Source organism: Ovis aries, chromosome 1 (genome assembly GCF_016772045.2).
Source record: "Ovis aries strain OAR_USU_Benz2616 breed Rambouillet chromosome 1, ARS-UI_Ramb_v3.0, whole genome shotgun sequence".
Lineage (NCBI taxonomy): Eukaryota > Metazoa > Chordata > Mammalia > Artiodactyla > Bovidae > Ovis > Ovis aries.
The window spans coordinates 269,402,745-269,421,500 of NC_056054.1; the positions used below are offsets into that span (position 1 = coordinate 269,402,745).

The 18,756-nt window shown below is 47.7% G+C and overlaps 1 protein-coding gene across 2 annotated transcripts in view; it reads right to left on the reverse strand.

Moving 5' to 3' along the window:
• CLDN14 (claudin 14) overlaps positions 1 to 18,756 on the reverse strand; it is a 128,044-nt gene that overhangs the window by 49,273 nt on the left and 60,015 nt on the right. For both annotated transcript variants that reach the window (XR_006057544.2, XM_042238346.2), the window contains exons 2-3: positions 16,101 to 16,231; positions 4,014 to 4,149 (exon numbers count right to left, since the gene is read on the reverse strand). Coding sequence is in view for 1 of the 2 variants with exons in the window: in XM_042238346.2 (XP_042094280.1) it covers positions 4,014 to 4,022 (9 nt within the window). In the remaining variant the exon portion in view is untranslated. The remainder of the gene's footprint in view (positions 1 to 4,013; positions 4,150 to 16,100; positions 16,232 to 18,756) is intronic.

The window sequence follows — 18,756 nt, forward strand, 5'->3', positions numbered from 1 at the left end:
ATGTAATGTTAACCCTGGGGATTGACCCGGGGTCTCCACGCTGAAAACGGATGAGAATCCGTCTTCCAGTAAAATGATAAGAGGACTTAGAAGCCCGAAGAAGCTTCTGGAGACCAACTTCAAGCAGCGTGACTCAAACTGTTCGCCATCTCCAGTGAGATGAGGGCAGAAATTTGGAGGAAGCATTTCAAAACACTTTTATAGCAAAATAGCAAAGTAATATTAGGTATGTTAAGCATAAGAAAAAGAAATCGGGTTTGTATTTTCTATGTCTGTATTCTTTATGTCACTCTTCTCATACTTCAACTTTTTTTAGTATTTTGCAAAAGTATTGATCTATAACAGATTGGAAATTTAAAATAAAAAGAGTACAGTAGTCCTTCACCTCAGATAGCCAGGGAAGCACTCAGAAACCCACCTTGAGCCGCCAAAGGAGGAGATCCCAGAAGCATGACCTTATTAACCCCCTTAGTAATTTTCTAGTGGACGATACAGGTAGAAAAGGGCTGAAGAACAGGGGCACTTGGATTGTGAAGGACAGGATGACTAAAGCAGTGAAAAGAAATCCCAAAATAGCACACGTTGGGGGGGGCCCCAGCCTCTGAGCCTGCAGTTGGTAGCTCACTCCAGAATCCATGTCCCTTTAGTTCTACAAAGGCTCAGAGACCCCACGTCATCACTCTGAGCCGGTCCCCTTGCCCAATGAACACACAGCAATTGACCCTGCGACTCAGAGATTGCAATGAAAAGAAAATACAAAACCGCTCAGAATAGCCCAAATCTTACATATTTAGCTTCAGAAGAGAAGCATGGAGGGAAGTCCACAGCTCACTTGCTTCCTGGCTTAATCCAGCCCAAATCAGCTGGCTCTGATGGGAGGGAAGCTTAATGCACTGTCAGTGTCCATTTACAGATGACTGAATTGGCCATTTTGCTTCTCTAGAAACTGCCCTGTTGCATTATCATACTGTAGTAATTTGATTATAATTATCAACATGTAAAGTGTGACTACTCTTTAACCCAGCTGTAGAAATTCATCTTAAACTCTTAAAGCAAGCAAAGACACACAATGCCCAATACTTATTGACACTTTATCAGAGGAAAAAAAAACTAGATAAAAGCTAAATGTCGTCAATAAGAGACTAGCTAACTGATGGCACCTGTAAACCAAACCAGGACACCCTCAGTGAAAGATGAAATGCTTCTCAAAGTTCGAACGTGCAAAGAGTTCCAAGACACGATTGTAAGCAAGGAAGGAAGCTGAAATCCAGTGCGTCCAATGTGATCCTATTTGTTCACAAAGGAGCACATGCACTCTGATCATGCAGAGAACCCTCTCAAGCCTGTATCTGTCCACAGGGGTTACCTCTGGGAAGTGGAGCTAAGGGTGGAGACTTGCAAGAAGCACTTTCACTTCTAACACCATGCTCTTCTATGTGTTTTTTTAAGTAACAATAAGTATTAATTTAATATGGAACAAAATGCCTACTGCAAAATAGAAAGAGCTGTATGAAATGGCAACAACCATGTCAGCCAAAGATACATGCATAAAGTAGTCACACCCTGAAGGTCAAGAGAAATTGACCGACATCGACAAAAAAGAAACCACAACTCCTGGATGGCTATCACCCATGGCTAGTGAATATTTTTAGTGTTGGACAATATAAAACCCAGAGGACCATGCAGCAGGGGACCCAAGGCTTCCAGGCATGCTGGCCACCACCAGGTGACAAAATCCAGAGACAACTGCTTGATTACTTAATAACTGTGTGGAAATGGAAAGGGGTTGGTTATCTAAAAAAAACCCTACAAAAACAAACAAAAAATGATTGCTTGCTCCACTTCACAGAGGGAGTGTCTAAGCTACCAGCAGTGTTGTTAGTATTTGCAAATGGGACACACACATTTCTTGTTAATTCTACCCCACATGATGCTGATTCATTCTGATAACCCTGGTCTCAGAAATATTTACCTTAAAAGTTAACATGTAATTACTACACTCTCCCACGGCCCCCCACCACAATCTGTACTCTAAGGATGAGAGCTGCGAGGGAAGCCCCTGTCCCCTTCCGGGCCTTCGGCTCAGCAGACCGCATGATGCACGACTCCTGGCTAATGAGTATTTTCAGAGCTTTTCCGAATTGAGTGTGTGCTGAAAGCACTCTGCTTATTCTGCTTTGGCCTTTCTTTCTATCATTTATTTCATGTTCCAGCCATAGTTTTGAGTAAAAGGTGTTTGGACTTGCCTCAAAGGACAAAAGAATAGTACACTGGATGTCAGAAAGTCAGTTTCCAGGCAGCTCGCGTTGCCCTCATGGAAATGGTGGAGGAAGCAGAGGGTGAATGAAGGTCAGCAAGCCCCCGGGGACAGAAGTCCTCTGCACCTGTAACCAGCGCCACAAGCAGCCCTGTGCGCCCAGGAGAGATGACCAAGGGCACGTGAGAGGCCTGTCGAAGCAGAAGCCAGGTTAAACTTCTAAAGGCCCAAAGAGCAATCCTTCCTAACTTCTGTATGCACTGCCCATGTCATGGCTTACCCCACACATGTTGAGGGGGCCTGGGTTGCCAGAAGTGGGGGGCAAGGGGCGGGCAGACGCAGAGCCACCCCTTACAGACACACCAGAGCACTCAGGCCTCCCGGTGTTCTTGGAAGGAAACTTCCTTTCCTTTCAGTCAGGGTGGGCCGGCCCTACAGCTGCAGCTTCACTGAAAACAGTAGCAAGACAGAGAGACAATAGTCTTCCAGATCCGCCTTTAGGGGAAATGGTGGGGTGGGAGAGGGAAGGATCGCGGGAAAAGGGCCTGGAATCAGGGGTTCTGAGGGGCCCGAGTGGGACAGTGTCTTCTGAGATAGGTGGGTGCCTTTAACCGTGAGGCTTCTGTTTCGCCGAGGTGGGGTAGGAGGGTTTGCTGCGAATGTGGGGCCAGAAATGAATTTCCTGGTGGTGGGGGACAGGCTGAGGCTACCTCCTGACGAATTCTCCTATTGGGCCCTTCCTTTATTTATTTAGAGGACTCAGCTTTTCCTCTAAGTAAATATTGAACAGATCTTTTCATACCACCCAGTTAAACAGTGGCAAATTGTTATCTTGTCTCCACTTGGCCCTGTGCACGGCTACTGGGCTTCCTGCTTTAGGCCCTAACTTCATTGGTGGAGCAGGTGGAGCCCCTGCTCTGTGGGTGAAGGCACTTCCGGTGTCGGCCATCTTAGGAGGAGGCTGTGCTGAGGCTGGGAGTCCACGGGGAGAGAGGTCTGAAGCCTTACTTTGTTTGGTCTTATTAGAAGGGTAGACTTTTGGGGGTGGTGTTTACCACCTGGAAGCAGAAGTGGGAATGGGGTGGATTTATTTAGACCCAGAAAACGGGAGCCATGCTGAGCTGGCTGAGGTCCACTGAGGGTCTCCCATGAAAAAGAAAGGTTGGGGCAGAGTCGCTGTGGAGGGGAGGGTTGCCCTACCATGCAGGACTTTTCTCCATAGAACAACTTCGGCAGTCCCGAGTTTCCTCTCTTGAGGAAAGCAGTAGGCACTACCTCAGAGGCACTGCATTAAGATTAACACCTCAGAAACCAAAAATCTCTTTACAATGGCCTATACAACCTGTCCATCCCCAAAGAACATGAAGACACGGGGCCCTACAGTAGACATACTGCATCTGGGTCAAATGAGGGATGTCCAGCCTTTGCCAGAGCCAATGGTCTGAACAAGCAGAGCCCATATGGGTCCGGGGCACAAATGGATTCTTGGCCTCCTCCTCCTCAAACGTGGTGAACACAGCTACAGGCTCAGACCCAGCAAACACTGAACTTCCCAGGACATTCTCCCACCGGTCAGACTGGAAATACCAGAAAAGCAAAGGTGGCTGCCCTCAGAGGTAGGGCTGATATTTTCTTTCCTTTTGGCCAGTTTGGTTTTAACTAGAAACTGGAATACTAATTATAATGATACATGTTTACAGATTTTAACTAATTAATCCCTTGGAGTCCTCTTTTAGGGGGAAAGCACTCTACCCACCTCATACATCAGGAAAACAGAGCCATATGGGTTGGCGGGGCTGGGTGGTCGCTTGTGTCAGTACAAGCGTGGAGGCCTGGACTTCAGCAGTTCTTGACTTCTTGGCCTGGGTCCAGGTTGCTGGGCCTCGCAGCCCCTAGAAAGGTAACACATGAGAAATTGAAGCGGACTAGACCATAAACCATCAGGGGCAGTTAGCTCCACTTAGGAGGGTGGGCCTGGTGGCCCTGCCTATGCCTGTTTCTCTTAGAAAGACAGGTTTGGAGAGGAGGAAAACCCATTTCTCCAGGACTGTTTTTCCCACCTTTAATTACCAGTTAAAACAAAACATTCTGTAGAGGAAAAACTCCCCTTGAAAGAAAACCCAAGTTGCTGTAAAGGTTTCATCTTTCCCTTTCGAATCCCAAGGTCCACAATCATGTAATCCAGTGTTGGCCTGAAGAAATATTTGTCTACAGAAACACCCAAAAGGGGTGTCAGGGACCCGAGTGCCTGGGCATGGGGGTGCAGCCTGCAGGGTGCTCCTCAGCCAAACCCCCCCCCCCAATCAGGCTCTGACCTACTTATTAGGAACCCTCTTAATGTGGTGTTGGAGAAGACTCTTGAGAGTCCCTTGGACTGCAAGGAGATCCAACCAGTCCATTCTGAAGATCAGCTCTGGGTGTTCTTTGTAAGGAATGATGCTAAAGCTGAAACTCCAGTACTTTGGCCACCTCATGCAAAGAGTTGACTCATTGGAAAAGACTCTGATGCTGGGAGGGATTGGGGGCAAGAGGAGAAGGGGATGACAGAGGATGAGATGGCTGGATGGCGTCACTGACTCAATGGACATGAGTCTGAGTGAACTCCGGGAGATGGTGATGGACAGGGAGGCCTGGCATGCTGCAATTCATGGGGTCGCAAAGAGTCGGACACGAGTGAGTGACTGAACTGAACTAATCCCTTTTAACAAGAGGTATCTAGATTTTCTCCTGATTCTGTCTTCTCTGTCTGCCAGCAATATTTTTCTCAACAAATGAGGATGAGATAGGAGGTGTAGGCAAAGAGAAAAGGGTAGAAAGGTCTTCAATGGCTATTTCAAGGTAAGGGAGGTCGTAGGAAGACAGAGAGAGGCGGGGTGGGGGGACCCTTTCAACGTCAACAACTGAAGACATATACAGGCATCCAGGTTGGCAAAGAAATCCAGGCTGGGTCCCCAGAGAAAATTTCTTTTCTAAAATATGAGTAGGCCTGGTCAAGCACGATACTGTCAGTGTATCCAGACAGATTACCAGCTCTGTTTGGAAGCAGAGCCTTGCTATCCCTCCAAACCCAAATAGGCATTTATTTAGTCTCAATCGCATATATTAATTTGTATTATTGTCCAGTTTTTCATATGTGGATGCTTCCTTTCCCCAATTCAATTGTAGACTTCTTAGTGGTAGAGATCAGAGTTTTTTTAATCAATAGTAATTAAAATGATTGATCCGAAAGTTTCCCCTTGTGTGTTATCAACATAAACTAATTTCAGTCTCATTTCTATTGCTTGATTTCCTTTCATCGTTCCAGATTTCCTGTTAAGGTCCAAATTTTGAGAGTGCTCCCCAATGCAAGAACACATCTGGGAGACATGTGTTTCTCTTCTTTGCTCCTTCACAATGGTAATTTTTCCGGCTACTACAGGAAGCTGGGCAGATTCAGAAGTACGGGAGCCCCACCAAAGTCTGAGATGATATTCATTGATGCTATCAGCATGTCTGAACGCCAACATCTGCTTCAAGAGTGATTGCTCAGAGAAGTTCATCCAGTCCTAAATTTGGTTGGTCTGTTTTGAGGTGATAGCCTCATATTGAAGTAATTTCTTCCCACCAAAGGGTCTAGAATAGGTTCAGTTGTAACCAATTTTATGTAGTTGTGACTGCCTCAAGAAACCTGGAAAAGGTTATTAAGAGTGTATGTCTAGGCATACGGATAACTGCTCCAGCCCAACTGTCTGTGAACACCATTAGTAGCCCTTGAAACAGTTCTCCAGGAAGTGCGGGCTGTTAATAACTCTGCCCCGGGGCTCCTACGTGAGTCGAATGTTGCAAGGAGCCCAAGTGCTCTGAATTGACAACCTGCTGGGGAGACTGCAATGAACCCAGGAAACATTGCCGAAGGAAAGTGGAAAATGATCAACTCTCCCTGGCCAGTAGATGGACTTATCACTGTCGACAGACAAAAAGTGACAAACTGATAGATTATGGAGCTGTGCCCCTTCTACTCACTCTGAAAAAGCCGCTACTTCAAACAGTCAGAAGTGCTAAAATATTTCTTGTGTGGCAAGAGAAAGAATCTTCCCATCAGTAACTATTAATTGACTTTCACTTTGTAGGAAAATACTGTATCACGTGCTTGGAGATAGAAAAATATGCCTTCAGGATGTTTACAATCTAGCTACAGGGATAAGACACAAGATTGAAAACCTAGTTAAAATGCAAAGCAGTGGAATATCCGCCCTATGGGATAATATTCTCCCACTGAAGTGAATGAAGAAAATCTGTAAGTACTGAATGCGAAGTGGGAAAAGGCCAGCAACTGAACAAAATACCATCTACATAAAAATTAAAGCCAAGTGCCTAAGTATGTATGACCATCCATATGTATGCAAATGCATAAAGGAAACAGAAAGAGGATACACCAAAATTGAGACAATTTCCTTCTCAGGAGGAAAGTGAGACTGGGGAAGGCTGTAAAGGACACTTTCCATATTTTTACTCAACACCCTTCTGTATTGAATAAATTATTCAGAACAAAAAAAAATCTGTGTATTTCTTACATAAAAAGGGGGAAAGAGTGAAAAATACAAAGCAAGTTCATGATAGACAGGTGATTAAACCAAAGGTAATCATTGTGGTCCCATCTCTCTGCAGTGATTCCTTGAGCTTAATCATGTGATATAATCATGGCCAATGGAAGGCTGCTGGGTAAAGCTTCCTCGCTCTTAAAGGGAGGAATGAAGAAGAGAAAGCACATCTTCTCCCTTCTGATGGATATCATAGCATCCTGGATGGGAAGCCTGGTGGTGCAGCAGCCATTCTGTGCCTTGAGGAGCTACCTTGGGGACCAAGCTGACCTCTGAGAATGTGGCTGGAAAGATGGAAACACTGAGGTCTTTGAAGACCTCATGGAGCCACTGAATGAACATACTCCAGAGCTGCTCTACCTCTGGACCTCTGCTTAGTGAGAGCACGCTGTTCTTTTTGTTGAGGTGGGATTATCTGTTACTTGCAGCCCAATGCATCCTTACTGACATAGCAGTCAGCAGGAGCCCTGTCTGCTTATGCGGTCTCAAGCTCCTTGAGACTTGGGGCATCTTTGAGTCCTAGGACAATGGAACATTTTCCAGAATAGAGAAGAGGTCAGGAGCCTGGTGGCTGGAAGGAGAGAGGGAGCTTTGGGGGGGCAGGGAACTCCTCCTAAGACAGGGGCACTCATTCTTCTGGCATCCTGGTGGTGAGTGGGGCTGCAGGTGTGGGGCAGGGGGTTATGAGATGGCCCACCACAATGCTGGGCCATTTGGAGGGAATGTTTCCTTCCCTTGGAGTGCAAAGCTCTCGCTTCTACACGTCAGTAGCCTCCTTAGGGCTGAAGCCAGTGTGTGGTGGCCAGCACCGCAGGGAGCACAGCTTCAACCTCACAGAGCTGAGCATGGGCTGCGGGGGCTGCAACCCGCAGAGCCTGGGTTGGGTGGCAGTGCTTTGGAGGTGGCTCCCCGCCACCTTGCAGTGGGGAAGAGGTGAGAAAGCCCAGGAGATGGCCCTCCACAGTGTCCCAGGATCCACCAAGAATTTGCCCAGAAGTCGTGACGGTTTTGACGGGTTTGTAGAGAAGTCTAGCTGAATTAAACTCCAGTGATCCCCAACATGATGTTGATTTAAAATGTTTTAAACTGGAGTTTAAACATTGCTGTGTGGGAGCTGAGTGCCGGAAGGCAGAGCAGGGAAATAAGTCTGATTTATCGTGGTTGCCTGGGGGAGTAGAAGAGCAAGAGACAGAGAGAGACACACACAGAGAGACAGAGGCAGAGAGGAAGATAGAGACAGAGACCAACAGAGACAGAGAGAGAGGGAGAGAGAGAGAGAGACAGAGAGACTTAGGGAGAGAGACCAGGAAGAGAGAGCAAGAGGGACCAAGTGATTTCTCACTTAACCTGATCCTAAAGAGGTGGGTGGCTGGTTTTCACGTGGGCTGTGAACACCAGCCCTTGCTTGGAGATCTGTTTCGTTTCCTGGTCTCACCTCCAGCTTGAAATCAATCATCCCACTCAATTCTTGGAGTGAAGTCAAGGAGGGTTTACTCTTAAATCACAAACTCTGAAAGAAGGTAAAAAAAAAAGAAACCAAAAAAACCAGCACTGGCTTTTGAACTAATCCGTGGAACCTAAAGTGACATGAAAGGACTTCAGGGGCTGCAAAAGTACAACAAGTCTCATTTAAACACTTTCCTGATTCACGTGGGAAACAAGATAGAAACAAAAAAAGGAAGCAAGTGTTGGTGGGAATGTGGAGAAATTGGAACGCTTGGGCATAGCTGGTGGAAATGTAAAATGGTATAGTCTCTGTGGAGAACAGTATGGAGATACCTCAAAAAAAATTAAATACAAAAGCTAGCAATTCCACACTTAGATATATTAATATATCCCCCAAAATTGAAAGCACAGACTGAAACAGATACAAACAACTATGTTTTTGGCAGCATTAGTCACAACAGCCAAAAGGTGGAAATAAGCCAAGTGTTCACCGATAGATGAGTGGATAAACACAACGTGCTCTATCCATATAATGGAATATTATTCAGGCTTAAAAAGGAATAAAGTTCTGTTACACACAACCATATAGATGAACCTTGAAAACATAATGCTAAGTGAAATAACACCAGCCACAAAAGGACAAATACAGTATGATTCCATGTGTATAAGGTACCCAGAATGGTCAAATTCACAGAGATAGAAAGTAGGGTCGTGATTGCCAAGAGCTGGAGGGAGGGAGGAATAGAAGGCTAGTGTTTCGCGGGTGCAGAGTTTCTGTTTGGGATGATGAAAAAGTCTGGAAATGGATAGTGGTGATGGTTACACAATCTGAATGTACTTAATGTCACTGAATTCCACACTTTAAAATGATTAAAATGCTAAGTTTTATGTTACATATGTTTTACCACAATTGAAAAAATATTTACAAAACTCTTAACTGCTAAAAAAAAAAAAACTATAATGGAAACGTCATAAACTTCCAGATAGTCAAATATACATGAATTGTGCAGACGTTAGAGAACACCTGTGAGTTAAATTGGGCTTCCTTTAAGCTCTCCTGGGAATCAAGCTTCTTCCAGCATTTCTCTGGGGGATTTGCATTTATTGCAAATGTGTCAGGGGCTACGAATCTTTTACAAATTCAGACTTGCCTTTATCCAGTTACATAAAATTATGGGAGCATAGCTATGACCTGCTTGTCACAGCCATGGGAGTCCGTTGTATAGAAACACCTTGTGACATGCCCAACCACGAGATTACATCTGTCATTTATTTGAAGGTTTTGACGCTTCGTGTCTAACTTTTACATTTATGAATAAGAATATAAACCACCATTAGATACCATCAGGCGTTCTGGTTTGAAACAGAAACTTCCCTCTCTCTCCTTTTTCAACCATCTGGACAGTTTACTCAAACAGCATCTTGACACAGCCATCTGAAATTCCCCTTTGATTTTTGTGTCCGTCAAAATATACAAATGTTATCCATTTGAACTCAAAAAATAAAATTTTACTAATAACATACTACATTTGTTTCAAATACTGGGGTTTCTCTAAGATTCAAATTCCAAAAAGTTTCTGCTGATAAAAATGAAGTTTGAAAAGCACTGTTTTTGATAAATTTCTGTTTCGTTCAATTTAGTGAACATTTATTGACGTCTTCATTCAATTATTAGCTGAACACACTGAGTTCATGGGGGATAAAAGTAAGAGAGAGTTACATTCAGACTACCTGCAAGCTAAGAATGGGTTTCACATTTTAAATGGTTGGGGAAAAGTCAAGATAAGAATAATATTTCATGACACATGAAAAATTATAATCAAGTCATGTCCATAAGTAAAGTTTTATAGGAACATGGCCACATTCATTTTTTTTTTATATATTGCTCATGGCTGGGTTTCCTCTACCAGTGCAGAGTTGAGTAGTTCTGATGAAGTCCATGTAGTCCCAAAGCCTAAAATAGCTGCTATCTGGCCCTTTACAGGAAAAATTCACCAATTCCTGGATTAGACAACAGCTGTATCCATGTGAGGTCTGAACATCAAGAACTGAGAAGCCTGCCATTCATCTTGATGGTGCCAACATTTCTGCAACATCATTGCATAAGCCCATCTAAATTAGTGTCCTCCAGCCTGGACAGGAGACATCCTGAGGGGACCTTGGCAATGCGTGGGCACAACTTTGGTTGTTACCATTTGGGGACATCATGGGTGTGAGTGGACAGGGACTAAGGCTGTCAAACATCCCACAATGGCGGGGGCACCCCTGCACAGTGGAGAACTGTTCTTCTCCAAACATCAGTGGCACATCCATTGTGAAAGAGTAACCTAACAAGTATGGTGATGATTACTTTTCTGTATGGACTTGATTGGGCCACGGAGCCCAGGAAATTGGCCAACTGTTCCTCTGGATGTGTCTGTGGGTGGTGTATTTGGGATGAAATGAACATTGAAATTGATGGACTCTGAGTAAAGCAGATTGCTCTGCATAGTGGGAGGTGGGCCTTACTCAATCAGTGGAAGGCCTTAGTAGGACCTCCCTGAGAAAGAAGGAAATTTTGCCAGCAGATGGCCTTTGGATTTGAACACCAAATCCTCCCTGAGTCTCCAGCCTTTGGTCTAGCTGGCAGATGGGGGACTTGCCAAGCCTCCAGTCATGTGAGCCAAGCAATTCCTTAAAATAAATCTCTCTCTGTTTATGTATACACACAACACACACACATACACACACAGAGATGTACAACCTGTGAGTTCTGTTCCTGATGAATGCAATTACCCCAATTTTTCAGCTTGGGGTCTGAAAGTGGCTTTCAGTCTAGCCAGTCCTGTGCCTTTCAAATTTCACCTCTTTTTCAAATTTCAAAATTTCAATATATAAATGAAAATGAATGTGGCCATGTTCCTATAAAACTTTACTTATGGACAGTACTCTTGCCTGGAGAATCCCATGGATGGAGGAGCCTGGTAGGCTACAGTCCACGGGATCTCTAAGAGTCGGACGTGACTGAGCGATTTCACTTTCACTTTTCACTTTCATGCACTGGAGAAGGAAATGGCAACCCACTCCAGTGTTCTTGCCTGGAGAATCCCAGGGACAGAGGAGCCTGTTGGGCTGCCGTCTATGGGGCACACAGTCGGACACGACTGACGTGACTTAGCAGCAGCAGCAGCATGGACATGATTTGAATATAATTTTTCATGTGTCATGAAATATTATTCTTATCTTGACTTTTCCCCAACAAAATTTCAAAAAAATTTTAACAATGAGATGAAATTGCACTGAGCCTGCATGCACGCCCTCCAGCATGACCTCATCTCAACCATATCTTCAAAGACCCTGCTGCCACACAAGGTCACATTTGCAGGTTTGAGGGTTGAAGATGTGGACATCTCTTGGAGAGGCAGGGACACAATTCAACTCTCAACAGACTCCACACATCCTAACAATCCCCCAGAAGCCACAACGACCCCAAGTAAAACATCTCTTTCCAAGGTGTTTTCAGCCCACGTGGTGCCATCCCAGGGGGCCTCCTGTGGCACCCAAGCAGGGAATGGAAAACGACGTGTGCGTTTTCCTTAGACGTTTGGCAGAAGGAAGCTGGTATGTCTCTCAGAATATCGCCCCCTTTTTAGTTCTCCCCGTGGACAAGGCTCACAGCTTTGCAAAGCGACTCTTGTGGGATCGTGGTCCATCAGACACTGTGACCTAGCAGCTGCTCACTTCAATTTCCAAGCTGTGCTGAACAGAAGGCCCAAAATGGCAGTGGTTTGGGGGAAGGCCAGACTTTCTCGAAAAGCTGTCATTTCAAAAAGGAAGGAAAAGAAAAATCCACCGTTTGGGAGGATAGGCGCTGAGAAGCAAAGATTTAAAAACTTGGCTGCGACCACAGAATGTCTGAAAATGGAGGCTGCTTTGTAAAGATCAGCTTCTCCTTAAACCACCAGGCCATCCACTGGGTTCCCGGCAGCATTTAAGCCACTCCATGGGAGAAGCTGAGGCTTCATATGTCCCCTTCTGGTACCCACTTGGTGAAGGATGGAGAGGGAGAAATAGAAGGAAGGGAGGAAGAGAATGAAGTTGGAATGGGCTCTAAAGGTGGTTTCCGTTTTTTCCCAGCTCACAGATACACAGGAGAAGAGAACGCGGTGGCCTGCCAAATATCTATTTAGGGCAGGACTATAGTTTCAGATGTTTTCCAAGAGGCTCAGTGGTAAAGAATCCACCTGCCAATGCAGGAGATGCGGGTTCGATCCCTGGGTCAGGAAGATACCCTTGGAGGAGGAAACGGCAACCCGCTCCAGTCATCTTGCCTGGGAAATCCCACGGACAGAGGAGTCTGGCGGGGCTATGGTCCGTGGGGTTGCGAAAGAGTCAGACACGACTTAGCAACTAAACAACAACATAGCTTCAGACATACCATCTTGTAACCAGAGCCACACAAACCTCGACTTCTGAATGTTCCCATGGCCAAGACAGAGATTTTCACAACATTCCGAGAAAATCCTGAAATCGAGTCCTGTAGATGGCTTGGAATTTGAAGGGGGGAGCAAGGAAATAATCTTCCACGCATCAGAGGTGCATCTGTGTGGGCAGATGTCTTGAGAGCAACTCAGTGAGGCCCAGAGCTGGTGGTCACTGCTGGAGGGGAAATCGGGCGGGGGCTGGAATGCAGGCTGGAGAGAGTATTTCAGTCCTGATGCCGATGGAGCTGGGCTGAGGCCTCAGGCGGGCGATGGGGGTAGAGGGGCCGGGGGGAGAGAGGGGCACTGTGGCATGCATCTGTCATCCCTGTTCCCAGCCCCTCACTTCTCCGGGGAACTGGAAACACTGTCACGATTTCTCTGCTAAAAAAATCATGTTGGGTGTATTCAGTTAACCTTAAAGCTGCATTCCAGGGTACAGTAGGTGCAGACAAGTACCGCCTGACTCCACTTAAACGAGATACCTAGAACAGTCAGATTCACAGTCAGAAAGGACACTGACAGATGCCAGGGGCGGGGGTGGGGTTGGGGAGGGGGAGTGAGGACTTCAGTGTTTAACGGGGGCAGTTTCAGTTTAGGAAAGGGACAAGGTCAGGAGGCGGATGACGGTGAGAGTTGCACAACCAAGTGTCTGCACTTAGTGCCTCTGAACCATACAGTTAAGGAGGCTGTGAACAGTGTGTTCTATATTATGTGACTTTTACCACAATTAAAAAGACATTTAAAAAATCATGCTGGAAAATATTTAGTGTTTTATTAGGGCTCTTAGGTTTCAGAATGCTCTATCAATGCAAAATGTCAGCTAAAAAAATCCCCATCAAGTTATTTGGATTCTTTTGGATTCCCAGTCACTCGGTCACGTCTGACTCTCTGCCACCCTATGGACTGTAGCCCGCCAGGCTCCTCTGTCCATGGAGTTCTCCAGGCAAGAATACTGGAGTGGGTTGCCATCCCCTTCTCTGGGGGTTCGTCCCGACCCAGGGATCGAACCCAGGTCTCCTGCATTGTGGGCAGATTCTTTACCATCTGAGCCATCAGGGAAGCATCAAGTTATTATAGGAAATTCATTCATGACTTAAGGTTAAAAATAAAGGCCACACCTCTCAGCAGGATCTCTGTGTTCCTCTTGTGGATAAATGTGTCCCAACGTAAGAGAATGGCTCGATGGCACCTATGCTCATTATAAAAGTCATCTTTATTTTTTATGTCCAATATAATCAAGGCAGCCATACCCCATGCTCAACCCACCTAGCCTTCCTTTCCCAGTTTCAGACCCCACGCTGTCCGAGACTACGTGTGGGTGCCCTGGTTGATGAGACCCCGTGCTGTCTGAGACTACGTGTGGGTGCCTTGGTGGGTGAGGAGCCTGTCTTGAAATAAAGTGCATCAGAACCACAGCGGAGTGACTCACACCGAACGGTGCACCCTGGCTTGGCACACGTACACTTCCTGGCCTCACTGATTAACTCTGGGAGACACTGAGAGCTCCCCAGGATGGGGTGGGGGTCTGCGAACATCCCTGCCCCAAGGCCAGCAAAGCCCAGGACTCTGCTCGCCCTCTCCCCAGCCCTGCAGCCCCGGATTTGAGCAGCCCCAGGTAACGGCATCCGGAGGACGCTGTGATGTATGGCCCCTTCCAGAGGACAGGATGCAGACGCGCGGGGGAGGGTAACCCAAGAACAGTGCTGGGAGGCTGCTTCTGTGCCGAGCGGGAGGGGGGCGGGGGGGGAGGGGGGGCGGGGGGGGGGGGGGGCGGGGGGGGGGGGGGAGAGGACCGTGCCTCTACAGCCCGGGCACTGCTGGCCACATACCCCTGGTGGCCGTGCGTGGTCGTTCCTGGGGGCAGAGGTGTTTGGTAAAGGGAAGGGGGAGACGACATGTGTCACGCACCACACGGTGTGGGCAGACCCCACGTCAACTGCAGAGCCAGCCTGAGACCAACCAGGGTGCTTGGCGTGGACAATCATCCTCCACTCCCTGATCTGTCCCGAGTCACTCATGGTCCCGAGTGCGCCTTCTCCTCGCATGAGGCTTCCACCCTCCCAGCTCCAGGGAGCAAGGCACAAGCCTAGGCAGACCCATTGTGCTCCCCACACGAGGGCAACCATCTCTGCCACCCCCCATATTTCTTTTTTTTGCCTTTGTACAGAGCAAACAGACAGCTTCAAATAATAGGTTGGTTTCCTGCACATCTTGCAGGAAACCAGCTTTTAGAGATCACAGATCCATCTCCTGAAACCTCATCTGGGCACAGGGTGATGGTGTGTGTTAATATGTGTGTGTGCGCTCCAAAAGGAACATTCTTAAGCTACATTGTTTAGAATCAGCAGTCCCTGACATTCTGGGCACCAGGGGCCAATTTTGTGGAAGACGATTTTTTTTCATAGGATGGGGACAGTTTGGGGATGATTCAAGCTCATTTCATATACTGTGTACTTTCATCTAACACTGTCATTGATCTGATGGGAGGTATCCATCCGTGACCCAGAGATTGGAGACCCCTGGTTTAGATGGTCTGTGTTCAGCCAAACTTTTGCAAACAAAAGGATTGCACTCAGGATCAAAACTTCAATGATTTAGAAAATAATCTAAGGATGTCCCTGGCAGTCCAGCGGTTAGGACTTCTCACTTCCACTGCAGGGGTCTTAGGTTCAATCCCTGGTCAGGGAACTGTGTGTTCATTTAGTTGCTAAGTCTGTCTGATTCTTTGCAACCCTATGGACTGCAGCCAGCCGGGCTCCTCTGTCTGTGGCAAGAACACTGGAATGGGTTACCACTTCCTTCTTCATCGGACCTGCCTGACCCAGGGATCGAACCCGCATCTCCTGCATTGGCAGGGGGATTCTTTACCATTGAGCCACCACTAAGGTCCTGCAAACCTCGTGGCATGGCTAAAAAAAAAAAAAAGAAAAGAATATAGGAAGTTTCCCAGTTTGGTGGAATGTGGAGTAAGCACCCTTTCACACGATAAAGAGTAAGGGCCATCCCCACTGCTTGACCGCCTGCTCTGAGATGCTCCAAACCCTCTGTTCCCCGGAAGACCCCATGGAGCAGTAACAGGACAGACGAGGAGGCATGCGACCTCAACACCGGGGCCTGACTGCCCTCCACGAGCACAAGGAAGCCCCGCCACTCCATCCCACCCCCCAGCAGTGCAAGCTGCTGGCACCGCACCTCTGCCTTGAATTTCTACCCGCACAAGGGAAACAGGGGAGCCGGTGATACGGAGAACTAGATGACCCCTCCCTCCAGGCAAGGCATCACATGACCACGGTGGAGGCCCAGAAACCAGGGGCACGGTCTGCCTGGTGCCACGCGATAGCCAGGATCACATACCTAGAATCTGCTGGACCTGGGCCCACTGGGGCGTATGCAGGCGCGTGGTGTTCAAGTTGTCACATTCACAAACAGTCACTAGCCACTTTCCGGCGGGGCGGGTAGGCACTTGGTAAGACAGGAAACAGGACCTGTGTGGAGACACCCGATCAGGCCATGACGCGTGGGACAGGTAGGCCTGGGACCTGGTGGGGGGCGTCCAGAGGCAGCCCTCTTTTCTCAGGTCACCCCCGCCCCTGCTGGGGACGTGAGGCACAGACGCAGGGTGCTTTCTGCTTTGGCTCTCCCTGCATTGCTGGACACCCCTGACTCATGCCCTTGGAGTTCTGGGCCCTTTGAGATCCTTCTTCACCTCCTGCTTCCCTTGGAAGATGCTCCATAGACCTTATACAGCTGAGCAGACCCTCTACCCACATGCACGTGTTCATTGAAATATGCCAGTTGATCAGTTATCTCCCAAGGAGAGCAGACACCATGGCCCTCCTTAGCAGGGCTGCCCAAACCGGTTGAGAATCAATGAAGCACTGACTCCTATCAAGGTCATATCCCATGACCTCAAGAGAAACAAGAGACAGAGATCCTGACGTCAAGGGCACATGGTTGTGTATAGAGATGGAACGGAACTGCACAGACCCAGTAGCTGCTGGTCTGCTGAAATATGCTAGAGGAGTTGGGAAGGGGGCAGGAGAGAGTGGTGCTCTCCCTGGAGGAGGTGAACATTGAGCTGAGCCTTGAGGGATGCAGGCATCAAAGCTAAGGGTGGGGAGAAAGGAGGTTCTGGCGCCGGAACAGCTGCACAGTGGTTGGGGTAGGGGCGCTGCGGTGGTCAGAGGATGGTGAGGAGCCCCCGGGCCAAGCCAGGGGAAATGGGCGATAACAGAGGAGCTGGAAGGAGGCTAGACAGGGGATGGGGGTTGGGGAGGCCTTCGGAAACTTGGCAGAGGCTTTGAAGGGCGACTTCCTGAGCAGGCGAGTGACAGTCTGGGAAGGGTGGGGACCATGTGGCAGCCACATGTGGGGTGCCCGGAGCACAGCAAAAGAGAGCAGATACCCTCAGGGTGGAATCAGGCCCTGCTGGGGAAGTGCCATCTACAAGGTCCCCAGTGTGACCCCCTGCTACCCACTGTCCTGTGTGCAAAGGGGCAGGTCTTCTGGACATGTGGGGAGCCTCTAGCATCATCCTTTGCCTTATTAGGAACTGGCTTCCCTGGTGGCTCAGATGGTAGAGACACTGCCTGCCATGCGGGAGACCTAGGTTTGATTCCTGGGTCGGGAAGATCCCCTGGAGAAGGAAATGGAAATGGCAACACACTCCTGCATTCTTGCCTGGAGAATTCCACGGACAGAGGAGACTGGCAGCCTACAGTCCGTGGGGTCTCAGAGTTGGACATGACTGAGTAACACTAAGGGGTTGTCATATCTTGAAAGGATGAGCTGGGGCCCTTCTCTGATCCCTGCCCCCGCCCACACACACACACTTCCACCATGGGCTGGGCCAATGGTGTTAGTTTTCACAAGGGAAAACTAACATTTATTTTGGCCCATTCAGCCTCCCTTCTGACCTTTCCTCTCGTCTGTGCTACCCCTTCCACTCGGGTACCCACAGGTGTCCTATTCTTTCCTTCTTCCCAGAATCACAGAGTTCAGGGTTGGAAGGAATCTCTATGAAGATCACCTGGTCAGTTCACTTCAGTTCAGTCGCTCAGTCGTGTCCAACTCTGCCACCCCATGAATCACAGCATGCCAGGCCTTCCTGTCCATCACCAACTCCCAGAGTTCACTCAGAGTCACATCCAGCGAGTCAGTGATGCCATCCAGCCATCTCATCCTCTGTCGCCCCCTTCTCCTCCTGCCCCCAAGCCCTCCCAGCATCAGAGTCTTTTTCCAATGAGTCAACTCTTCGCATGAGGTGGCCAAAATACTGGAGTTTCAGCTTTAGCATCATTCCTTCCAAAGAAATCCCAGGGCTGATCTCCTTCAGAATGGACTGGTTGGATCTCCTTGCAGTCCAAGGGACTCTCAAGAGTCTTCTCCAACACCACAGTTCAAAAGCATCAATTCTTCGGCACTCAGCTTTCTTCAGAGTCCAACTCTCACATCCACACATGACCACTGGAAAAACCATAGCCTTGACTAGACAAACCTTTGTTGGCAAAGTAATATCTCTACTTTTCAATATGCTATCTAGGTTGGTCATAACTTTTCTTCCAAGGAGTAAGCGTCTTTTAATTTCATGGCTGCAGTCACCATCTGCAGTGATTTTGGAGCCCAAAAAAATAAAGTCTGACACTGTTTCCACTGTTTCCCCATCTATTTCCCATGAAGTGATGGGACCAGATGCCATGATCTTCGTTTTCTGAATGCTGAGCTTTAAGCCAACTTTTTCACTCTCCTCTTTCACTTTCATCAAGAGGCTTTTAGTTCCTCTTCACTTTCTGCCATAAGGGTGGTGTCATCTGCATATCCGAGGTTATTGATATTTCTCCCAGCAATCTTGATTCCAGCCTGTGCTTCTTCCAGCCCAGCATTTCTCATGATGTACTCTGCATAGAAGTTAAATAAGCAGGGTGACAATATACAGCCTTGACGTACTCCTTTTCCTATTTGGAACCAGTCTGTTGTTCCATGTCCAGTTCTAACTGTTGCTTCCTGACCT